This window comes from Silurus aristotelis (assembly GCF_946808225.1).
Source record: "Silurus aristotelis genome assembly, chromosome: 27".
In the NCBI taxonomy this organism is placed as follows: domain Eukaryota; kingdom Metazoa; phylum Chordata; class Actinopteri; order Siluriformes; family Siluridae; genus Silurus; species Silurus aristotelis.
The window spans coordinates 9,718,186-9,741,973 of record NC_139600.1 but is presented as its reverse complement, the minus strand read 5'-3'; the positions used below and the strand labels follow the sequence as shown (position 1 = coordinate 9,741,973).

The following is a 23,788-nucleotide window of genomic DNA, read 5'->3' as shown; positions in this document are numbered from 1 at the left end:
TAATGTCCTGTACTGAAATGTATTGAACATCCAGAATACCAGCCTACACCCTACAACCACAGTGTCATTTATCTTTACTTTAACAAGCGTCAAAGACGACAACCCCCTTGATGTACTCTAGTTTATATAATCGGCTGTGTTTCACATCTAATGACCTGAAACAAATACGGTTTCCTTTAAGTCTAAATTAAGGGATTAAACTGTTTAAAACACAGTAGCAGTTCAAAGTTAATGGGATGTAGAAAACAGTCTGCAAAAGGACCTATACAGAACAAGTTTTTAGATACAGTAAAACCCTATTGTACGAGCAATCGGCGATACGAGCGACCTTGCTCCCCAAATTTTACCCTATTTTGCGAGCTAATTTCCAAGGCACGAGCAAACCCACGCTGCCGGTTCCCCGCTTTCGGCCGAGGGTAGCATCGGTCGCTTAGTTGATCTCGTGTTGCTCGGTCGCTCTCGTTGTTCAGTGCAGCAAAAACGTAACTTTTTAGTGTTATATTTTTATTTCACTAGAAATCTTAAAAAATGTCTCCAAAGCAAATCAGTAATGGTGCTGAGAAAACGAAAGTAATTAGAATTACCATGGAAACCAAGAAGGAAATAGTGGAAAAGTACGAGCGTGGTGTGGGTACTCGTGACCTATGTCAGCAGTATGGGGTGTCTAGCTCTACCATAAGCACCTACCATTCACCGTACGGTACTGTATTTTTATTAATTTATCTTTATTGATAATAAGACAAATACTGTAATAAAAATAATGTTTTTCTTTATGTCAACACAATAACTTGCGGTGTATTTGTTGAAATAGGCTACAAATACTTTTTAAGCGATCGAATGGGGTCTCGGAACGGACTAAATCGCTTTTACACTAATTCTTATGGGAAAAATTAATTCGAACGAACGAGCAAATGGACCTATGAGCAATTTTCACGAACGAATTGTGCTCGTCCAACAGAGTTTTACTGTAAATAATTAGAAAGAAAAAAACACCACATCCATATAACCTGTGTTTTAGGTTGTACCGTTGTCTCTCTTTCCCTGTGTGTGTGTGTGTGTGTGTGTGTGTGTGTGTGTGTAAATGAAAGTACCCGCTCTCCTGTGGACTCAGGCGCTGCACTTTGGGGCTCTTTGGGCTTTTGGGGCTTTGGGGACTCCAGTGTGGGGCAAGTCTTCTCTCACCGTTAGCCTTCAGCGGAAGAGTTTCCAGCGGCCATCCCGAGCTCCACTTACTTTCACTGGGGCTCACTGCAGGAACAACAAGCAGACAACAGTTAAATATTCGCTCGCTTTATATAAAGTCTCTCTTACACACTTTTAACCATCTCTAAATAAATGGTTTGTGCTGGATTCTATGTGTTCACACTGTTTTTGTTTTACAGGACTTGTGAATTGTAGCAGGGTGTGTTTAAGATAGAACGCATGCACTCACGTTGGATGGCCCGGAAACGTGGGCCAATGGAAGGAGAACCCAAATCTGGAGAATTACGTCTCTTCTCCAACCCAGGAGAAGCCTGCACTGTGATTTTATGGATGAAATCTAAGCGAGAAAGCACATTTTATTATCACTAGTTATACCAGAAGACATTGCGGCTTTGACAGTACTTCATGCTGCAAAGACTCTTTTCACAAGATAGGATATGCAGAGAAAAGAATTTTGCCATGCATCAGTTTGCATGTTGTAACTGAATGTATATGATTGACATTAATTAAAAAAAATATTTGTTTAATGTTGGTAAATTGCTGTGCTATTAAAAAAAAAAAAAGATACCCATTCCAACATGCTAACAAAGCACATTCTAAATTATTCACTCTCATTCACATTGAATTGATCAATGGAGCTTTAAATACTATTGTTTGCCACATTAGTAAAACCATTAATAAAAAAAAAAAGCTGCAAATTATAAGTAACAATTCCAGTCTAATGTCTGAACCCATATTAACTGGAAATATAGCAGTGCAACGAAGCTTTATCGCTCAGAAAACTTATTTTCTCAATGATTTAGTAAAATCATATACCACTTCCTGTTCAACTTAATGAAAACAATACTTAGAAAAAAGAAATATATATTATTCATACTGTGCGTGTTTTTCCTTTCCTACCTTGTGGCATACTGATCTTCTCCCCGTTCTTAGATTTGAGCTTGTGCTTCTTGAAGGTTCCTTTGCGCTTCTTGACGTTGGGTTTCTCCTGGTTTTGGTTTAGGTGGAGAATGAGAAGCGAGAGTTCCCTCTCAAACACATCCTGCTCCCACTGGGCCAACTGCTCCTCTCGTAGACGCAGAAACTCCTCGTGAGACTTCTGCTCCAGGGCAGCACGCTTCAGCTCTTCTTCACGACAACGCAGCTCCTGCGTGCGCGCACACACACACACACACACACACACACACACACACACACACACACACACACACACACACACGTTACATATCTTGCAATCTTCAGGTCTTTATGAAGCCTGGCAAAATCTTTAGAATACTGTAAAACTGTTTTTGGCACAATATAAGGTTTCTCCAAATCTACACACACCTTTTCCTTAGCACGTAGCTCGTCGAACATGCCCTGGATCTCTAGTCTCCAGTCGTCCTGCAGAGAGTGGAAGGAGTCCTGGGGCATCTCTTCCATTACCTGCTGCTCTAAAGCACACAGCTGAGCCAAGATGGAGGCAAAACTCGGCCTGTGATGGGGGTCCTGATCCCAACACCCTGATATACAAACACACATTTTTACAAAAATGTCATTGATGAATAGAATGAATTGATGTAGGACATCGGTTTATAACTGCATTAATATGCAGATGGATCAATAGGATAAATGGCTGGATGAATGGTTATGCATATAATATAAATGGACATTCGGTGCAACCCAGATGAGGATGGGTTTCCTTTTGAGTCTGGTTCCTCTCATGGTTTCTTCCTAATGCCATCTCGGGGAGTTTTTCCTTGCCACAGTCGCCACACGGCTTGCTCATCAGGGACAAACTTACACTTATAAACAACATCTTTTTCATTTTTATCACCACATTATCTGTGTAAAGCTGCTTTGAGACAATGTTCATTGTTAACAGCGCTATACAAATAAAAATGAATTGAACTGAATATAAAAGATTTGTTTTGTAGAATCATGAAAGGGAACACATATTAGAGGACTAAATGCACGATTGGATGGTTGTGCGTGTGGTAGGGGGTTAACGCAATTTATTGGTATTAACATTTGTGAACAGTTAATATTGTATTTATATATTTTATATATTATATATTCTATTAATAAAAAAATTTTAATGCTTGGTTCAATATTATTCTAAAACATTTACTGTATAATAGATGTATGTAAAAAAATATATATATAAAAATAAAATGGAATAAAATGTATGCAATACACTTATATTGACTGAATCGAGAAATCGATTTAATTGGCACAAATTAAATGGGGAAAAAAAGTAACATCGCACAAATCGTATTTCCGGTACGGAGCAAGTAGCCACAGTGGCCATGCGCAAAAATTTTTTTTATACCCCAGGCATTGTTGTGTATATTTTCAATAAAAATAAATAAATAAATAAAATGACACCGACACTGCGCTAACAGTGTGAGGTGAAAACTAAAACTTGCGCTCCGCCATTTTGGTGAGGGACTCTGATTGTAACTCTGTTCCGCAGGTAAAAATAAAGGATTGCATTTGTTACACATGTTCACCGAAACGTTTCTGTACTAATACGTGTACCGTTACACCCCGAATGTGAAGAGGAACACTTGGGAAAAGTCCAATGTAAGTGCTTGCTTGGAAGATAAATGGATAAAAGTAGTTACCTGACATGAGTTGGGCGAAAGGTTCGGGGCAGGTGGAGGGAATGGGTAGAGTCAGTTTATTTACTGCCACTCCATAGGCTACAGCCAGACCATCAATCCCTCTGTAAGGAGCCTCGCCTGTGAGTAACTCCCACAATAAAACTCCGTAACTAGAGAGAAAGATAGAGAGAGACTTTCAAATCGTTCCAACCCAAACATGCTATGAAGCAAAGTTTACAGGATGGCAGATACACAAACACACACACACACACACACACACACACGTAGACACTTGACACAGCAGTTCAGAAAAAGAACAGCAACATCCTCCATGTCTTGGCTCCTAAGCACCGACAATTACATACAAGAAAACCCCGCAAGAGCATTTTCTCTTTTAAATGCTCTCACTCAGAGAACGAGACTCGCCCACGGTGGCTTTATATAGCCAGCTAATTACAGCATACGCACACACGCAGCACAACATAGCTTTCTCTGGCCCGCAGCTCCTAAACACTATAATCTAAGAAGTATATTAAGACGCCTTTATGGTCTGAGAAGAAAAGAAAACTTTGTGTTGTGATTCTATCGGCGGTTCGGTCTGGAAATCGTTCTCAAGAGTTCGCAGAAGTCTTTTACTGTGGAAGGTGTTATCTAATAAAGTAAATGCAGCTAATATCTAGACTTGTACCATGCCTTACATTGAATTTTCTAAGAAGCAGCCAAAAATGTTTTTAAAAAAAATCACAAGCTGAGCCATTCGGAGTGAAAATCCAATTTTTTTAAACCATTATTTATTCTAGCCATCTGTATGTATACTAGCATATTTGCACAAACACCAATTGCAAAAAGTATAAAAGAATGATTGAGAAACATTTTCCTTTTGAGCCACTCCACCGCTGAACTCTAGCATAATTATATATTATTACACTTGGTTTTCAAAACTAGTGCACTCGTACGTACTCATTGCAAACTCGTGTACTCTCTTTAAGCATTAAGGTATGATACAATTACTCTTCAAACTCCTTGAATACTGGCATTCTTTCATATTTGTACCCCGGCGTATCCACTCTAAAATCTTTATTGGTGTTTTTTCGTTCTTACTTTCAGTTTATTCCTCTTGCATGCCTGTACATAATATTGAAGCATGTATAAATCAGACGTATATCAACACCTGAGCATCATATGTGCTTTTGTGAACATCTGCTTTCCTATTTAATCCATTTTTTTTGCAAGGTTTGGTCCTTTCAACAATCAAGGTATGGGCATTTGTCCGTTTTTGATTTTAATAAACACAGATTTTGTCAAAACATTGGTTTTCTCCCTCCTTTATGCATATCTATATTCACTGCACAGGTACAAATAGTAGTAAAATCGAGTACTGAAACAATTTCATTTTTCTACATGAATGCACACTAGAACAGCATCCACAAACATGAAATACTATGCTAGCAGGTCATTATGCATTTGGAACTTTTCTGAAAGAGTTTCATCGTCTCCCCTTTGTCCTTTTTGGCATATTAGCATACCAATATACACCAGTCTGGATATTAGTGTATTCCTATAGTGATATAACATCGGGTACCTGAGGAACTATTATTGAATTAAATGCACAGTAAAAATACCAAAGCTTTCCATTGTTCAGACCCCATGTATACATGAGCAGTACATCTAATGCTAATAAAAATAAAAAAAAACAGCACCAATGATTTCCCCTCGATTGCGACGGCATTAAAGTAAACGATGTGATGCATTAAATTTTAAACAGTGTGCACAAGATAGAAGTTGGCATTTGTATCGTGATGCATCCTCTTTTAACATATTTGCAATGGTAAAAATTATATTTATATATTTTTTTGTGTTCTAAAAGTCACATAGAATATAGATTAACATGGCAGAGGTAGAGCTGCATCTTCTTAGATCTGTGTTCAATCACTGTGTTCAATGAAATCTAATCTTACTGCATCTTAATAGGGGTGCTTAATAGTTTTATATATATATATATATATATATATATATATATATATATATATATATATATATATATATATATGAAATGAGGATTGAGTAGCATTTATGGCTTAAACAATTAAAAAAAATAAAAACATTTTGGTCAGTTTATCGCAGAAATTCGTTTTCCGTTGGCGCTTTTGGCACGTAACCACGGCGCTAAACAAAGGACGACTGTGTGGTAATCTTACATTTCCCTTGATTATATACCTTAAAATGAATATGAATTGAAAAAAATTAAAATTATTTTTCATTTGTAAACTAACTTGTAAAGCATTTTACACTCAATTTCCAAATTGCGCTTTCCACAGTGGCTCCTTGTGTAGCATTACTGTGTTGATCTACCGGTCTTGTTGTCATGGTGAAGTTTTGCTCGGTGTACAGATTACAGTATGGAACACTGCGTCTCGCATCCAGAAAAGGACTTGACCTGTTTGCTGAGAAAGAATGAGTGCATGTGTGTCTGTAAAAGCCTGACAGTCATCCCTGCCTGAGTGACTGGCGGTGTAATTGGCCATAAGGATGCGCCCTTGAGAACAGAGGCGTCTATTGTTCTTCATGTGTGTGCGGTTGCTGTGTTGAGGTTACATCCCTTTACATGCTATTGTGACTCTGTCTATGTGTGTGGCTCCCTCTCGTCTCCCAGTCTCTAAACCTGGATAAGAGCGCCATTGTTTCACTTACCTGCTGTGAATAAAAGCGGCAGTGTTTGTGTGTGTTCACGATTGTGTGTGTGTGTGTGTGTGTGAGCATGGGGGTAAACAGCAGGAGTCGTCTTTGAGTTTGGATCAGACTTCTGATTAGCCCCGGTCTTTTGCTTCGCTCTGCTTACTCACCCTTTCCTCGTCATTGTGTGCTTTATTTCTTACACCCTCTCCATTTCCTTTAGTCCCCACGCACTTTTCCCAAATTTTTTTTTTTTTTACTTTTTTTATATAAATGGCTGCACCCTAACTCAATCCTGCCCCTTTAAATATTACATAAATAAAAATATTAAAATGAGAACGTCTCAAACAGACTTAGCGGAAGTTCTTTTCAGCTCTGTAGAGTCGTGTTATGGTTTTAAATTTTTTTTTGAGGGGGGGAAAAAACAGCAGAAAAGTCTTCCCAATCAAACGTTATGACTCCGAGACTAAACACATTTTGGCAGATTAACTCATTGTTCCTTATCTAACCAGGGATGCAGCGGTTCCCGTGCGCTTGAATACTATAAACATCAACACTTTCCCTCATTCGTTTCAACTCATTTTCCTGGGAGGCGCCTTAAAAGGTGTAGAGCTGCAACTAAACTCTAAGCTTAGTATGTGTTTCAATGAAAGAAACAGACAAAACTGAGTAAGAAATCACACGTGTGTTTCCATGTGTTGTTCAGTTCCAGGACGTTAAGATTATTTCTCTAGCACGCTTATCATTCGCTATAATCGGACTTGCTGTTTGAGGAAAACCGTGAATGACTGACTCACCTCCATACGTCGCTACCCTTGGAAAAGGTGGAGGATTTGATGACCTCGGGTGCCATCCAGGCGTAGGTCCCCGCCGTGCTCATCTTGGTGGTCTTTTGCCACTCTCGTGCCAAGCCGAAATCCGTGATCTTCAGAGTGTTTCCTTCCATCTTCTGCTCTATCGGCTGGGCCAGAAGGACTGAGAGAGAGAAGAGAGAGAGAGAGAGAGAGAGAGAGAGAGAGAGAGAGAGAGAGAGAGAGAGATATTTTCGATTAAACTGAAGACTCCATCATCAGACTACAATCTTTTTTTTATATCCATGTTGTCAATATTTGAGCTGAATTTCGGATCTTAATTAGTGAAATTTTGCCCTGCGGGGTTCTGACGCATTACGCATACACTGATTATGGATTAAACATCTGGTGAGTGCATCTGGAAAACTGACTGAACTGACACAAGGCTATCGTGCAAAGAGAGACGATTTCTTTGTCGTGATTGGTTGGATGCTCGCTTATGTGAATGAAAAACGAATAATAAACAAAGGAAAATAGAATTGATTTGAATGGAAGGACAGTAGGTTTTCCACCACAGGCAGTTTGAGCTTTCCAATTTCTCTATAGCAGAGAAGCCCAGACTAGGGCCCGTGGGCCAAAGTTGGCCTGTGATGATCTTTGATTTGGCGCCAATACCATATACAGTGAGGAAAATAAGTATTTGAACACCCTGCTATTTTGCAAGTTCTCCCACTTAGAAATCATGGAGGGGTCTGAAATTGTCATCGTAGGTGCATGTCCACTGTGAGAGACATAATCTAAAAAAAAAAATCCAGAAATCACAATGTATGATTTTTTTAAATATTTATTTGTATGGTGCAGCTGCAAATAAGGATTTGAACACCTGAGAAAGTCAATGTTAATATTTGGTACAGTAGCCTTTGTTTGCAATTACAGAGGTCAAACGTTTCCTGTAGTTTTTCACCAGGTTTGCACACACTGCAGGAGGGATTTTGGCCCACTCCTCCACACAGATCTTCTCTAGATCAGTCAGGTTTCTGGCCTGTCACTGAGAAACAGGGAGTTTGAGCTCCCTCCAAAAAGATTCTCTATTGGGTTAAGGTCTGGAGACTGGCTAGGCCACGCCAGAACCTTGATATGCTTTTTACAGAGCCACTCCTTGCTTATCCTGGCTGTGTGCTTTGGGTCATTGTCATGTTGGAAGACCCAGCCTCGACCCATCTTCAATGCTCTAACTGAGGGAAGGAGGTTGTTCCCCAAAATCTCTCAATACATGGCCCCGGTCATCCTCTCCTTAATACAGTGCAGTCGCCCTGTCCCATGTGCAGAAAAACACCCCCAAAGCATGATGCTACCACCCCCATGCTTTACAGTAGGGATGGTGTTCTTGGGATGGTACTCATCATTCTTCTTCCTCCAAACACGTTTAGTGGAATTATGACCCAAAAGTTATATTTTGGTCTCATCTGACCACATGACTTTCTCCCATGACTCCTCTGGATCATCCAAATGGTCACTGGCAAACTTAAGACGTGTCTGGACATGTGCTGGTTTAAGCAGGGGAACCTTACGTGCCATGCATGATTTCAAACCATGACGTCTTAGTGTATTACCAACAGTAACCTTGGAAACGGTGGTCCCAGCTCTTTTCAGGTCATTGACCAGCTCCTCCCGTTTAGTTCTGGGCTGATTTCTCACCTTCCTTAGGATCATTGAGACCCCACGAGGTGAGATCTTGCATGGAGCCCCAGTCCGAGGGTGATTGACAGTCATGTTTAGCTTCTTCCATTTTCTAATGATTGCTCCAACAGTGGACCTTTTTTCACCAAGCTGCTTGGCAATTTCCCCGTAGCCCTTTCCAGCCTTGTGGAGGTGTACAATTTTGTCTCTAGTGTCTTTGGACAGCTCTTTGGTCTTGGCCATGTTAGTAGTTGGATTCTCACTGATTGTATAGGGTGGACAGGTGTCTTTATGCAGCTAATGACCTCAAACAGGTGCATCTAATTTAGGATAATAAATGTAGTGTAGGTGGACATTTTAAAGGCAGACTAACAGGTCTTTGAGGGTCAGAATTCTAGCTGATAGACAGGTGTTCAAATACTTATTTGCAGCTGTATCATACAAATAAATAGTTTAAAAATCATATATTGTGATTTCTGGATTTTTTTTTTTTAATTATGTCTCTCACAGTGGACATGCACCTACGATGACAATTTCAGGCCCCTTCATGATTTCTAAGTGGGAGATCTTGCAAAATAACAGGGTGTTCAAATACTTGTTTTCCTCACTGTATTAGAGTGATATTTAGAAAAACTTTGGAAAAATGATGACCTGCTGTATTAGACAATGAGCTCTACTGTAGAGAAAACTAGATTGTTTCTCATTGTACTACACCGATCAGCCATAACTATTATGACCATCTGCCTAATATTGTGTTGGTCCCCCCTTTTGCTGCCAAAACAGTCCCGATCCATCGAGCATCAACAGCGTTAACTTGCATCAATGAGTCTTGTTTATAATGTTATGTCATAATGTTATGCCTGGTTGATTTCACTGGACTAGAACTTTATGCTTTAATATTATGGAATAAATTGGAAGAACCCTCCTTTTATTTGATAATGTTTGGTATATTTCAACATTTAATTTTGTCATACGACCCATAGTTAAGTCTGGAGAGAAAAATAGCGCTTTGACTTAAGTGAGGATATACAGTGGGGCAAAAACGTATTTAGTCCGCCAACAATCGTGCAAGTTCTCACACTTAAAAAGATGAGAAAGGCCTGTAATTTTCATCATAGGTACACCCCAACTATCAGAGACAAAATAAGAAAAATAATTCTGAAAATAACACTGATTTTTGAAGAGTTTATTTGCAAATTATAGTGTAAAATAAGTATTTGGTCAAAAACAAAAGTTCATCTCAATACTTTATATACTTTGTTAGCAATGACAGAGATCAAACGTTTTCTGTAAGTCTCCACAAGGTTTTTACACACTGCTCCTGGTAGTTTGGCCCATTTCTCCATGCAGATCTCATCTAGAGCAATGATGCTTTGGTGCTGTCGCTGGGCAACACGGATTTTCTACTCCCTCCAAAGATTTTCTATAGGTTTGAGATCTGGAGACTGGTTAGGCCACTCCAGGACCTTGAAATGCTTCTTACGAAGCCACTCCTTCGTTGCCCGGGCGTTGCGTTTGGGATCATTGTCATGCTGAAAGACCCAGCCATGTTTCATCTTTAATGCCCTTGCTGATGGAGGGAGGTTTTCACTCAAAATCTCACGATACATTGCCCCATTCCTTCTTTCCTTTACACGGATCAGTCATCCTGGTCCCTTTGCAGAAAAACAACCCCAAAGCATGATGTTTCCACCCCCATGCTTCACAATAGGGCATTCTTTCTCCTCCAAACATGACAAGTTAAGTTTTTTACTAAGAAGTTCTATTTTGGTTTCATCTGACCATATGACATTCTCCCAATCCTCTTCTGAATCATCCAAATGCTCTCTCGCAAACTTCAGACGGGCCCGGACATGTACTGGCTTAAGCTGGGGGACACGTCTGGCACTGCAGGATTTGAGTCACTGGCGGCGTAGTGTGTTACTGATGGTAGCCTTTATTACTTTGGTCCCGGCTCTCTGCAGGTCATTCACTAGATCCACCTGTGTGGCTTTGGGATTTTTGCTCACGGTTCTTGTGATCATTTGAACCCCATGGGGTGAGATCTTGCGTGGAGCCCCAGATCAAGGGAGATCATCATTGGTCTTGTATGGCTTCCATTTTCTAATAATTGCTCCCACAGTTGATTTCTTCACACAAAGCTGCTTACCTATTTCAGATTCAGTCTTCCCAGCCTGGTGCAGGTCTACAATTTTGTTTCTGGTGTCCTTTGACAGTTCTTTGGTCTTGGCCATATTGGAGTTTGTGGACAGGTGTCTTTTATACTGATAACGAGTTCAAACATGTAATACAGGCAACAAGTGGAGGACAGAGGAGCCTCTTAAAGAAGAAGTTACAGGTCTGTGAGAGCCAAAAATCTTGCTTTTTTGTAGGTGACCAAATACTTATTTTCCACCATAATTTGCAAATAAATTCTTTAAAAATCAGACAATGTGATTTTCTGGATTTTTTTTTTCTCATTTTGTCTCTCATAGTTCAAGTTTATCTATGATGAAAATTAAAGGCCTCTCTCATCTTTTTAAATGGGAGAACTTGCACAAATGGTATAAGTATAATACATTTAAGAGCAATAAAATGCATCTGGAATGCTTGTACAGAAAAATAATAAAAGATAAACTCTTATAGGAACTTAAATGAGCACCAAATATGTGATTAATGACCTTGTGTGAAACGGATTCATTTCACCGTAGCCGCGATGGAACTAATTTTCCTTGTAATGCATGAATGAACAATAAGCTAAGAATATAAGCAGTTGATCTCAGCACATCTTTTACACACAAACAAAATAATAAGATTTTCATGATCTCAGCAAAATGGGTGTGGCACCAGCTTCATCTTGGACTTCAACCTGCTGGTTTGGTACACAGACTTTATCGCAGGAGTAAAAGCACTGGCTACAGAGCCGGTCCTGAAGCGTCCGACAATTTCCCTCGTGATAAATACTTGAGTAATTCTTGTAAATTATTGACACATTTTGCTAGCAGAAATCAGAAATGACGTGAGCAGCCTGACTTCAAAAAAAAATTTCATAACTGTGTGGTCTTCTTGTGAAAAGACACAGAGTGTGTGTGTGTGTGTGTGTGTGTGTGTGTGTGTTGGATCATTCTAATAGAACACACAGCCTGTTCTCTCTCTTTGTCTATCTGTCTGTCTCTCTGTCTTTCTTCATCTGTCTGTCTGTCTTCATCTCCTTCTTGCTCTCTCACTTCCTCTTCGTTGGCAGAAAAGCAGAAGCGTGTGCGTGTGTGAGACGTCACGACCGTATGTGTCGCGAGAGTTTAGAGGGTGGGGAGTGACAGGGTTGCATCTTTGCCAGCACTCTTCCTGCTCCACACACACACACACACACACACACACACACACACACACACACAGTCGGCATGTGTGCACTGCGGTGGCAAGAGACAAAAGAGACCTGTGCAGCCCCACACACATACACACACACACACGCGCCTTTCAGTATCTCTTGATAGCAATCACTAGCCAAGTGGAATTTGCACTCCGCGCACACACACACACACAATGTGCAATGTGGTGTGTTAAGCAGAAGTGAAGTAGCTCCTGTCTTTCCTGCCTTTTTCAGTTTCCAATAAAGAACACACACGACGTTTGCTGCTCCGTCGCACCATTTTCTTTATTTTTTTTTTTCGAAAATCTTGCCCAACCTAAACCCTCTAAGCCTACTGCCAACGACCACAAGCAAAGCCTAAAACGATGGCAGAGAATTGTACCACACACACACACACACAAAAAGCGGCGGTTTCCTCCAACTCATTCTTGTGACCTCCCCCACAGGACGTGACGCAAATCTGCCCGCTTAAAAGTTCCTCAAAAGAGGACTGAAATTTTTCTTTCACACAACTCCACTCACAAATACACACCAGAAACAAATGGGACAGAGTAGGGTATTAGGAACAAATGGAATAAATTAGAAGAAATAATAAGGAATTAGTTCATCCTGTTCTTTTTTTTTTTTTTTTTTTTTTACCTGATCGTAAGGTACCGATGAAGTTTAACAGTTACTTGTATATGGGCAGTAATAACTGAAATGCAGTAACATAAAATAACATATGGAATGAGTCTCCAGCATCGACGCTTTGGACCTGATTGCAGGAACACAACAAGGATTTTTTTTTTTTTTTAAAGGAAATCATTTACATCATGGATGTTCTACGTTCGGTGTAACTATAAATGGATAAAAAGTCAAACCAGTCATTCTTTAGTAAATCAAAAAACAATGACAGAACAATAAAATAAATAGTAATAAGGGGAATTACACACTTCATTCGGCGACAATTGCTGAAAATAATTCATTTTAGTTTTCAACCAAATTTTATAAATCATCCCACAGTGCAAAATTATTTGGACAAAAAAATAATAATATTGGGACACCCGACTTTTCCAATTATATATTCCTGTTACCTCAACATTGCTGGGACATAATTGTATAAGGTTCCCAATTCCCTTGTGCACAAAGCAAACTCCATCGGTAACATGGATTTGAAAATCTTAAGCGGCCTGCTGTAGAGCTTACATTAGGCAGAAGTCCTTATCCAGAACCACGCTCGTTTTCTCTCATTTATACAACTGAGCTGCTGAGGGTTAAGTTAATTGCTCAAGGGCCCAGAAGTAGCAGCTTGGTGGTGCTGCGATTTAAACTCATGACCTAATTACACATCCAACTTAACCACTTAGCTAGTCCCCCTCCCTCTAGCTCTGACCTCGACCCTACTGAACACTGATGGGTTGAACTAGAATGCTAACTGCACCTGTTAGTACCTGGCTGAATGAAGACAAATCCCCACACCAACACTCCATAATCTAGTAGAACGTCCAAAAACCTGTTCATAGAGTGCATAAAAATGTATACAGAAAAGTTCTAATACCTTAAACGATGAAAAACTCGCACAATTCACATCAGATAAAACAAAACAAAAAAAATGTTTATTGCTCTGAGAAACAATTACTCTACACCTACAATGCACCAGTCAGTTTGCCCATGTTAGTAGTCTTTTCATATTTCATATCTGCATTCATTTCTCTAACAGAGCCGTCACTCAGTTCCACTGAAACTAACACCCGGCTTATACGTCTCATCAGCTTTCCGTCTGACACACTGGATTCTTTGTGAACCTAGAATCTCACATTTTCTCAAGTTTTTTTGTTAATACTATGAGTTGTGACACACCCCAGCAGAGACCTTCCTTTCCCAAAAACAAAGTGCAGACTATTATATTTTATTTTTAGGTCTTGAAGAGTTATTATCCCCAATTGCTTCCTCTTCACCTTTAATCTCATGAGCTCACAAGAGCCTTGCTGAGCATCTATAAAATTGTATTTTCTTGGCCATTTTTCTTCAGTAGACCAAGCCATGACACCAGTTTACTGGATACATTTTATGACTGGTGTTGGTTAGCATTTAAATAAATACTTAAAACTGCAGTTCCCTTGAAGGGGAGAAAAAATTAAAAATATTAAAGTTATCAAATTTTCGGCACATTCATTTGTCATCAATAAAGTCCCTGGTATTTATTTTCAGATACGTGTCAATTAGGGCCGAAACCAAAAAGGGCTAAAGCAAATTATTTGCATTGATGCTTCGTGTAGTTAAATGGACTAAACAAAGCATCAATGCAAATCATTGTCTTCAGCCCTAATTGACACAGATGACAAATGAATTGACAAATGAATTATGGTCTGTGTGTTTCCCCACAGACCATAATTACTGACGCACCACCTGCTAAACTCTAGACAGGAAAAGACACACAAATGGAGGAATGGGGAGAATTCAGGCCAAAGAAAACGGCAGAAAGTTTCCAATGTTTGGGATCATTTCAAACTAAAACGCCATACAGTGCATTACCCTTTTTTAAAGTCATTTGAAATAGAAATGTTTATTATTTTAACATTTGTACATGCATTTTGATGTAATATGGCAATTTCATGCATTAAATCCTCGAATACAAAAATGCACAACCCGCAAAAAAAAAAAAATTATTGCCTAATTCCTACTTTTTCTCTGAAACTGCAAGAAAAAAAAACCTTTAGAATTGCAAGAAAAAAATGGAGGAAATGGCAAAACAAAATTTTTATTGTGCCAGAAACAGGATTCCATACAAAGAGAAGGTGCTGCAAAAAAGAAAAAATGGAGGAATGGGGAGAAAACAGCGAGGGAAGAGAGAAAATTTCCAAAGTTTGTAATTATTTCAAACAAAAAATAAAAATAAAAAATGAAACAACGTACAGCGCGTTTACCCTTTTTAAACTCACTTGGAATTGATTTTCATTTATGCTATTTTTCATTTATATTTTTTTATTTGCAGTTTGAAATAATATGGCAATTAAATGAACTAAATGGTTTGAGTTGTCGCAGATATTCTAACAGGCTATTTCAGCAATAAAAATAAATATTTTTCAAAAAAGGAAACAAATCACGGTCATTTTAAGAGATCCGTCTTTTTTTTTTCTTTTTTTTTTAAATCAGAAAAAATTTAAAAAATTAAAAACGTATCTTATGACTTGATTATTGGATGGATTAATTGTTAAAATACTCAATTACTTAAATAACCAATAGCTGCAGCCCTGCTGTCAATGTGATTAATAAAACAATGTTTACAAAAGGTTCGAGTCATGCCTGTCCTTATTTCTTCAAATCCGATAAGCCAAATAAAAAATAGCTTATTCCTTTTCATAAATACAAACCCCAAGATGCAAAATTTATCCTGTATTTTATGTTGAATTATACATGCTGACTTTGTCATGGTTTAAGTCTCCTAGTTCAACATTTCATGCTACAACATGCAAAGGCTTCCAACCTTTTCCAAGGCTTTCACCTATGGCTAGAAAAGTCCAGTATCTCAGTACTTTTGTCCATAGTGCATATTTTGTGTACGCTAAAAACAACAAGGGTTACTGCTCAAAAAATGATTACACATTTACACTGATTTAAAACCCTGAAGTAAAAGGGTTATGGTGTAGTATGTAGCACAGCATGCTTCCTAACCAACAGCTTTATATATATAAAAAAAGCACACACACACACACACACACACACACACACACACTGCAGAGTCAGCATGTCTGTCTGTTCTTGCTGTGGTGTTAAACAAGGCCACTGAGGGTTCACACACTTCCACCAGCTTTAAATCTTCACTGAAAGCAGAACAACAACATGGTAAAAGATTAACAGTGATTCACAGCAAGGTAAAAGAGCATAAATATCAGTTCCTCGGCTAAAAAAATAAAACGTAACCACTAGAGCCAAAAGAGTACCACAGGACAGGTCATTAGACCAACTGCACTAAGCCATAACCACCAATTTTGTCCACATTCCCCCAGTGATTTCAGAGCAGTGTTCTCTTAAACGTTATCTGTTAGGCCCTAAGCCAGGAAGCGGCGAGTGTGTGTTTTTTATGTTATAATGCAGGAAAAACGAAACAAAGCAGAGAAATGAGGGTGCACTACACACCATGCTAAACGAACACTGGCGCGATGACAGTATCCATGACAACGGGCTGTGTTTGTTGTTTGTTTGACTGTTTGGAAGGCTGAGATGTTGGTTAGCTGAACGGCGCAGGCTTGAACTCGGTCACACCATACACCCACGGGGACACAATGACAGATTGGAGAAGATATTAGTAAAACGCATGCTTTCAGGAAACATTTAATTGGGTTATTTGTGTTGCAGCTTACGTTTCAATTTTCATTACAGGCCTCGGAGGACGTGAAATTAGGAAAGGTGGCCTCTGAGCCAGTCAATGCCTGTGAAGAAGATGTAAGGCGTGAGGGCCTGTGGGCCTGTCAGGTTTTTTAAGGAAATGAGAAAAAATGGCTTTTGTGCCCGTCAGTCCCAGTGAAGAAAACATGGCCTTTGTGCCCGTCAGTCCCAGTGAAGAAAACATGGCCTATTTGCCAGTCAGTCCCAGTGAAGAAAACATGGCCTTTGTGCCCGTCAGTCCCAGTGAAGAAAACATGGCCTATTTGCCAGTCAGTCCCAGTGAAGAAAACATGGCCTTTGTGCCCGTCAGTCCCAGTGAAAAAAACATGGCCTATATGCCCATCAGTCCCAGTGAAGAAAACATGGCCTTTGTGCCCGTCAGTCCCAGTGAAGAAAACATGGCCTATATGCCCATCAGTCCCAGTGAAGAAAACATGGCCTTTGTGCCCGTCAGTCCCAGTGAAGAAAACATGGCCTATTTGCCAGTCAGTCCCAGTGAAGAAAACATGGCCTTTGTGCCCGTCAGTCCCAGTGAAAAAAACATGGCCTATATGCCCATCAGTCCCAGTGAAGAAAACATGGCCTTTGTGCCCGTCAGTCCCAGTGAAGAAAACATGGCCTATATGCCCATCAGTCCCAGTGAAGAAAACATGGCCTTTGTGCCCGTCAGTCCCAGTGAAGAAAACATGGCCTATTTGCCAGTCAGTCCCAGTGAAGAAAACATGGCCTTTGTGCCCGTCAGTCCCAGTGAAAAAAACATGGCCTATATGCCCATCAGTCCCAGTGAAGAAAACATGGCCTTTGTGCCCGTCAGTCCCAGTGAAGAAAACATGGCCTATATGCCCATCAGTCCCAGTGAAGAAAACATGGCCTTTGTGCCCGTCAGTCCCAGTGAAGAAAACATGGCCTATATGCCCGTGAGTCAGACGGAAAACATGGCTTAGGTATGTTTTACTAAAGAAGATGAAGCAAGTATGGCTTATGCCTAGTAAAGATGTGCCCAGAAAAAAGGGGTGTGGCCTCTGTGAGATACCTACCAGTGAGTCCCAGTACAAAATAAACAAACAAATAAATAAATAAATATAAACATGTCTTCTTAGTTACAGTCATCTGTGTTGTATGACTGACAGCTCTGCTCCAACACTATTGTGTCTTCAATTCCTTGTCTGGCATTCTCTCTTCCTCCCTCTCTCCTTCTTTCTCTTTCTCCATAACCTTTCTACAGTCTCTCCATGTGTGATTACCCTCTCTTTGTGTAAGTAGATATGTGTGTATGAGTGTGAGGTTGCCAGACAAGAGTGTGTGTCAGTAAGCTGCTCCCCAGAGAGACAAAGCCCTCCTTCTTCCAGGGGAAAACCCCCACCCTGGCGGAATTCTGCTCCCACCCACGGTCCAGGGAGAAATAGCACGAGAGAGAGAGAGAGAGAGAGAGAGAGAGAGAGAGAGAAGAGAAAAGTAGACATCAGCACAGGTCATAATACCCATAAATGTTCAGAATAGTTCAACTCTAAGGTTCAGTGAAATGATTCAAAGTAAGATGCTGCAGAATCTTATCTAAATATCTCTAATTCTTATCTAGAAACCACCTTTTCTACAGGAACAGCTCATTTTCTGTGACGTATTTGATGGAGGCTGCACGTAATTTAAGTCGAATAAAATAAAAAAAAATAAGACAAAACCATTTATTAGTATTAAACAGTTAAAGTGCTATGAGAATTACAGAAGTAAGCAACCACCCTTTTGCTGAGTATTACATAAAAGTGCTTAAAAGTCGTCTAAGAAAACCCCTTGCATTGTAAACGATTAAAACACTGCGTGGTCACATATTAACCCAAACCCTGATCCATTAACCTCAGATGTTCTGCAGACATGTCATTTATGAGCTGATGGTTAACTAGAAATAATGTTGGCTACCATTTTAGATAAAATTTGGTTTTTTTCTTGCCTGTTGTCACATTTTCAGTTTAGCATAACCGATAGTACTGGATGAGTAAAAGTTTGTTTGTTTGTTTATGCCAAAGTTTTAACTATATAGATTTTTTTTTTTTTTTTTTTTTTTTTTTAGAGTTTATAGTTGGTTTAGGTCTGATGGTGGGATTTTGTAGCTTGTGACACTCATTTTAAAAGTTTTCTTAGCAGCAATGTCTGTTTACTGCCCAGGGTTTCCATTTTTCATTTGAAAAATCCATGCTTTTTCTGACTCAAATATGCAGACTTCTCTAAAGATTTTAAAGAACATATTATAACTAGAGGCCGACCGATATTGGGCGATGCCGATATCTGATGGCGATTTTTTAAGAAGATATGTTTGGCTGATTTTTTTTTTTTTCCCCTCTTCATCTCATAAAATCTAATAGTTAATATATGAGACATGATAGACAATTTTGTAATTTAATTTAATGAAAAATGTAATTAAAACAATTTTAAACAACACGCCTCTCCAATCAGTGCACTTGTTCGCAGGTTTTGGTCCCCGAAACCCATCCTAAACTACAGCTAGGCTAAAGACTCACTGACAAAACAGTTCCAAAAACTTCTAATTTTAATTTCATTGAATTACATTTTCTAATTTAACTAATGAAATATACAAGGCTGGATAAAAAAAACTAATAAGATCTTAAAGCCCGGGACACACCAAACGAGTGTTAATCATAAAAACAGTTCATCATCGTTATTCATTTATAAATATAATTTTTAAACTGTAAACCTTTTAATCCTACAGCAACAAAAAGGATTGTGAAATTGCAATATGCAATTCACCAATAAACTCCAAAAATCAACTAAAGTCCATTAACAAAACACACCTTTTGGCTACGTCCACACTAATAAGTTTTCATTTGAAAACGGCATTATTTTTCTCTCGGTTTTTTACTTCCGTCAACACAGAGACGCCGTTTTTCAAAAGTTATCAACGTTCTTGTCAACAAAAACAAAGCTTTTTGGAAAAAACGCTCTCCAAAGAGGATACATTTGAAAATGTCGGTTTGACTTTACAGTGTGGACTGTGAAAATGGAGGCTTTTCGAAAATTATGCCTTTTTTTAGTCATTACCGCGACGTGTCAAAAGAGCCGGGAAGTAAATAAACGCCAATCGGAAATGACTCAGGTCAAAACTTCTTACATTTTGCTCATGTGCAGTACAGGGAGGTAAGTGTTTTAGATATTTAGGTGTGAATAAGCAACTTTTGCAAAACTATAAAAAAAAAACGAAAATTTTTCGAAGAAAACGCAGCTTTTAACATCAACTCGGATTAGTGCGGTGTAGTGCCTTTGTTTAATTAAAAAAAAATATATAAATATACACACACACACACACACACACACACACACACACACACATTGTACAAAATCTTAATTTTATATTTAAAATAAAAAAATAAAAAAGAATAGGGCAATAGTATGGAAACACATTTTTCAATACTCTGTTCTATTTTTCCATACTAATGACCCGAAAATCACAAATCAAATTCCATAGTTTTTCATACATTTCCAAAAATCTGTAGGAACCCTGATTGCCATACTGATGAGTAACAGTACGTGCACCCCTTGCTGATTCAGACGGTCATTGATGCTGCATTATTGTGTTGCAGGATGTAATATTTGCTCAGGGGAATAGGGGTGGAAAGGTACAGCTCAACGGCTGGCTAATAGCAGGTCTATTTAAAAAAAAAAAAAAAAAAAAAAACACTTATATGCACCCTGCCAACTCGGTAGTAGTTCAGAGAGTGGACCTGCGTTGTTGCGCAAATCTGCACATTCAAGCATGTTCAACTTTTTGTGACTCAACCATTCACAAACACAAATGCATATTCTGTACATTAGAGATTGCTGCTATAAAAGCTAATTACAACTTAAGAAACCAATGATTGTGTCCCCAGTATTCTCTCAAATCAAAAGTACTGCGGAAAATGTTGGTGTTTGAAAAACAAACAAGTTATCAAACTGGAGGTTCTGTTGGGGGACTTGTATAAAATTATAATACCAAACAACAGTGTGTACCACGTAAAATGACAGAGTACACACAGTGCAAGTTATGGTTGGTTGGTTGGATGGTTGGATGGATGGATGGATGGATGGTTGGTTGGTTGGTTGGTTGGTTGGTTGGTTGGATGGATGGATGGATGGATGGATGGATGGATGGATGGATGGATGGATGGATGGATGGATGGATGGATGGATGGATGGATGGATGGATGGATGGATGGATGGATGGATGGATGGATGGATGGATGGATGGATGGATGGATGGATGGATGGATGGATGGATGGATGGATGGATGGATGGATGGATGGATGGATATAAAAAATCTAATTATTGCAATACACTTAATATATTGATTAAAGTGTGTAATCAATTAAATTGGCACAAATTGTATTGATTGAATAAAATTAAGATAAACAAAAATTTAATAGTTTACATTTGTTTGACCTTATTTGGGTAATACAGATGTGTTTGTGTGTGTGTTTTACATTTAATATTTAATTTTCTACAATATATGATCCACTTAAACTGTTCTACTCATTTCAGCACACTTTAACAAATGCCTTCATTCCTTCACTCCCTGAAATGATTAAAAGCTGGATATAAAACGCTATGCTTTGTATCTGGTCAAATTTATTAGTGCATGTTCTACATCAAGGTTTTTCTTTGTTACAAATCTATCTATGCCTATGCCTCCAGAACAAAATATGTGCTGGAGGCTTGGAAAATTCATTAAAATTTAGGGTTTTGTTGACTTCCTGTCACACTTGACCCTTCAGTGTCTTCGTTTTCCTACCGCACTCATCCGGTTTTTACTCATGTACAATATGCTACCAAAAAAAAACGTGTACATGTGCAAGTATTGGTGTGGTTCGAGTAGTAATGATGCGAATGCAAGCAGGATTACTCGACCATGGATCATCTTTCCCTTCTGGACAAATTTGTTCGATTTTTTTTTTCAATTGTAATGATTCGGATATTCTAAAAGCAACCGGCTCACATGTTGTTCACATCATAAAAAAAAAATTTTTGGTAGTGTTCTGTTAAAAGAAAAACAATCCACAACGATCCATGATTCAGCCAACGTAAAAATTACTGCCCTGATGGTCGTCCTTTTCCAAAAGTTACTATAAACCATTTCTTTTTCCTCTCATTGTCCTGAACTGAAAATGTCACCATATCAGCATACAACTATTTTTAACCGCCTCCCTGTGTTACTATTAAAACGATTGAGGAGCCAATCGGAAGCAGGAATTCGACAGCGCTATGACATCATGAAGGGCTTCACAAATCCAACATGGTGTATTTCCAATGCAATCACAAATCTCATCAAATCTTATTTCGGCTCTCGTATATGGCAAAGAGCTTGACCGCTGTGAGTCAACGATACGGTTTGTTCTTTCTAAACACCGTGCAGATTGCACTTGTTTTTTTTCTGATCTGCAGCACCATCTGAGGATCTGCAGCTTCCAGGATGTACAGCTGTTTAAACAGGCTGCAAACATTTACACCCAAAACAAAAAAATTATGTTTTGTTGGCATCGGTTGAGTCGACTTGACAGTTAAACATAAAAGTTGCCAAAATACATTCGCAAAGACTCACCAAGTAGTGCGAGCAGCTGGCTTTTCTTTGAATTAAGAGGCCATGGGTTTTGAGAAGCCACAGACGCCGTGCTACAGGCTGTACATTTAAACTAAAAACCCCGAAAATCATCTAATCAATTAGTCCAACATTTTAAACAGAATTTGAGTTACTATGGTTACAATGGACCCATGGAGTTTTTTTTAAACACGTTACACTCAAATCCAAAAAAGTCAAAAAAAAAATTGTCAGTATTTGTTTTTTTGCTGATTCCGATTGGTTGAAAAGTGTTCAATTTTTTCATAAACCATCAACCAGATCAATGTATTTGCATTTAAATACTTTCTACAGTTACAACGTACACAGGTACCTGCCTGTATGATGAACGCTCAAAAAAAAAAAAAAAATTCAAAATGAAACATTTTTTCCAGAAATTGTGCAATTACAGGATGAATGACATTGCAATACGTCCCTCACGTTAATATTCATGAGGGATTCTTCAGTAATCAGTGCTTTATAGCAAAAGTAATAATAAAATTGTTTTCCTCCTCTTTCAGAAGTGCTTTTTTTCGGTTTCTTACTTTGCTTTCAAATGGAATATTGATTATTTGGATATCTGCGTGCCCTGCCATGTTTCCTTATTCCCTTGTGATTATCTTTCTCTTAAAAAATATAATAAGAGAAAATTAGGGCGTATGTAAGATACTCAACAGAATTGAACTCGTGCTTCTTCGAACTAACACACTTTTGACTCTCTTCAAGTCCTGTATGTCAGACAAGCACCTGCTCACCTCCTGCCCACATTTCCCTCTGCCATCTCCGGATACAGACAGCTCTCTTTTCCAAAATAAAAAGACAATACCGCTGTGCTGCTTTTTCTTATCAGCCTCGGCCAAAGAAAACAGGGAGAGGAAAAAAAAGCTGACTAGTGCCCTCTGTTTCCTGCCCTTTTTTTCAAAAACTGTTCACTTAAAACACGCCTTTCCAACTTCAGAATAGTACAGATTTTATCAGGCTTTATTTCCATGGATAGAGAAAAAACACACACACGTACCACTCAACTGTTGCAGAAAAGAAGAAAATTATCTTTCTCTCATTCATATATATATTTATGTGTGTGTGTGTGTGTGTGTGTGTGTGTGTGTGTGTGTGTGTGTGTGTGTGTTAGATGGATGGATAGATAGACTATTTAAAAAAATATATAATAAAATAAATCTAAACCTGAAAAATCTGATTGAAGTGGATAATCAATTAAATTCATACAAATTGAATTGATTGGGAAAAAAAAAAAAATATATATATATATATATATATATATATACAAATTTTATTAGTTTACATTTGTTTGACCTCATTTGGGTAATACAGATGTGTTTGTGTGTTTTACATTTAATATTACATTTTTAACAAATGTCTATTCCTTCTATCCTTCATTCATTCACTCCCTGAAATGATTGAAGCTGGATATAAAACGCGAAAGAATTCATAGCACTGGCGTTAGCTGCCAGCCACTTACCGGTTAGCGGCTAACACTAGTGCAATGGATTTTTTTTTAGCAGTTTCATGCATGCGCTA

The 23,788-nt window shown here is 38.6% G+C and overlaps 1 protein-coding gene across 1 annotated transcript in view; it reads right to left on the bottom strand.

Annotated features, from left to right (window-relative positions):
• The window catches only part of LOC310721157 (mitogen-activated protein kinase kinase kinase 11), a 40,952-nt gene that overhangs the window by 5,771 nt on the left and 11,393 nt on the right, over positions 1–23,788 (bottom strand). The window contains exons 2-7 of the mRNA XM_083532533.1: positions 7,259–7,436; positions 3,810–3,958; positions 2,530–2,705; positions 2,104–2,350; positions 1,433–1,540; positions 1,092–1,248 (exon numbers count right to left, since the gene is read on the bottom strand). Of these exons, the coding sequence (XP_083388659.1) occupies positions 1,092–1,248; positions 1,433–1,540; positions 2,104–2,350; positions 2,530–2,705; positions 3,810–3,958; positions 7,259–7,436 (1,015 nt within the window). The remainder of the gene's footprint in view (positions 1–1,091; positions 1,249–1,432; positions 1,541–2,103; positions 2,351–2,529; positions 2,706–3,809; positions 3,959–7,258; positions 7,437–23,788) is intronic.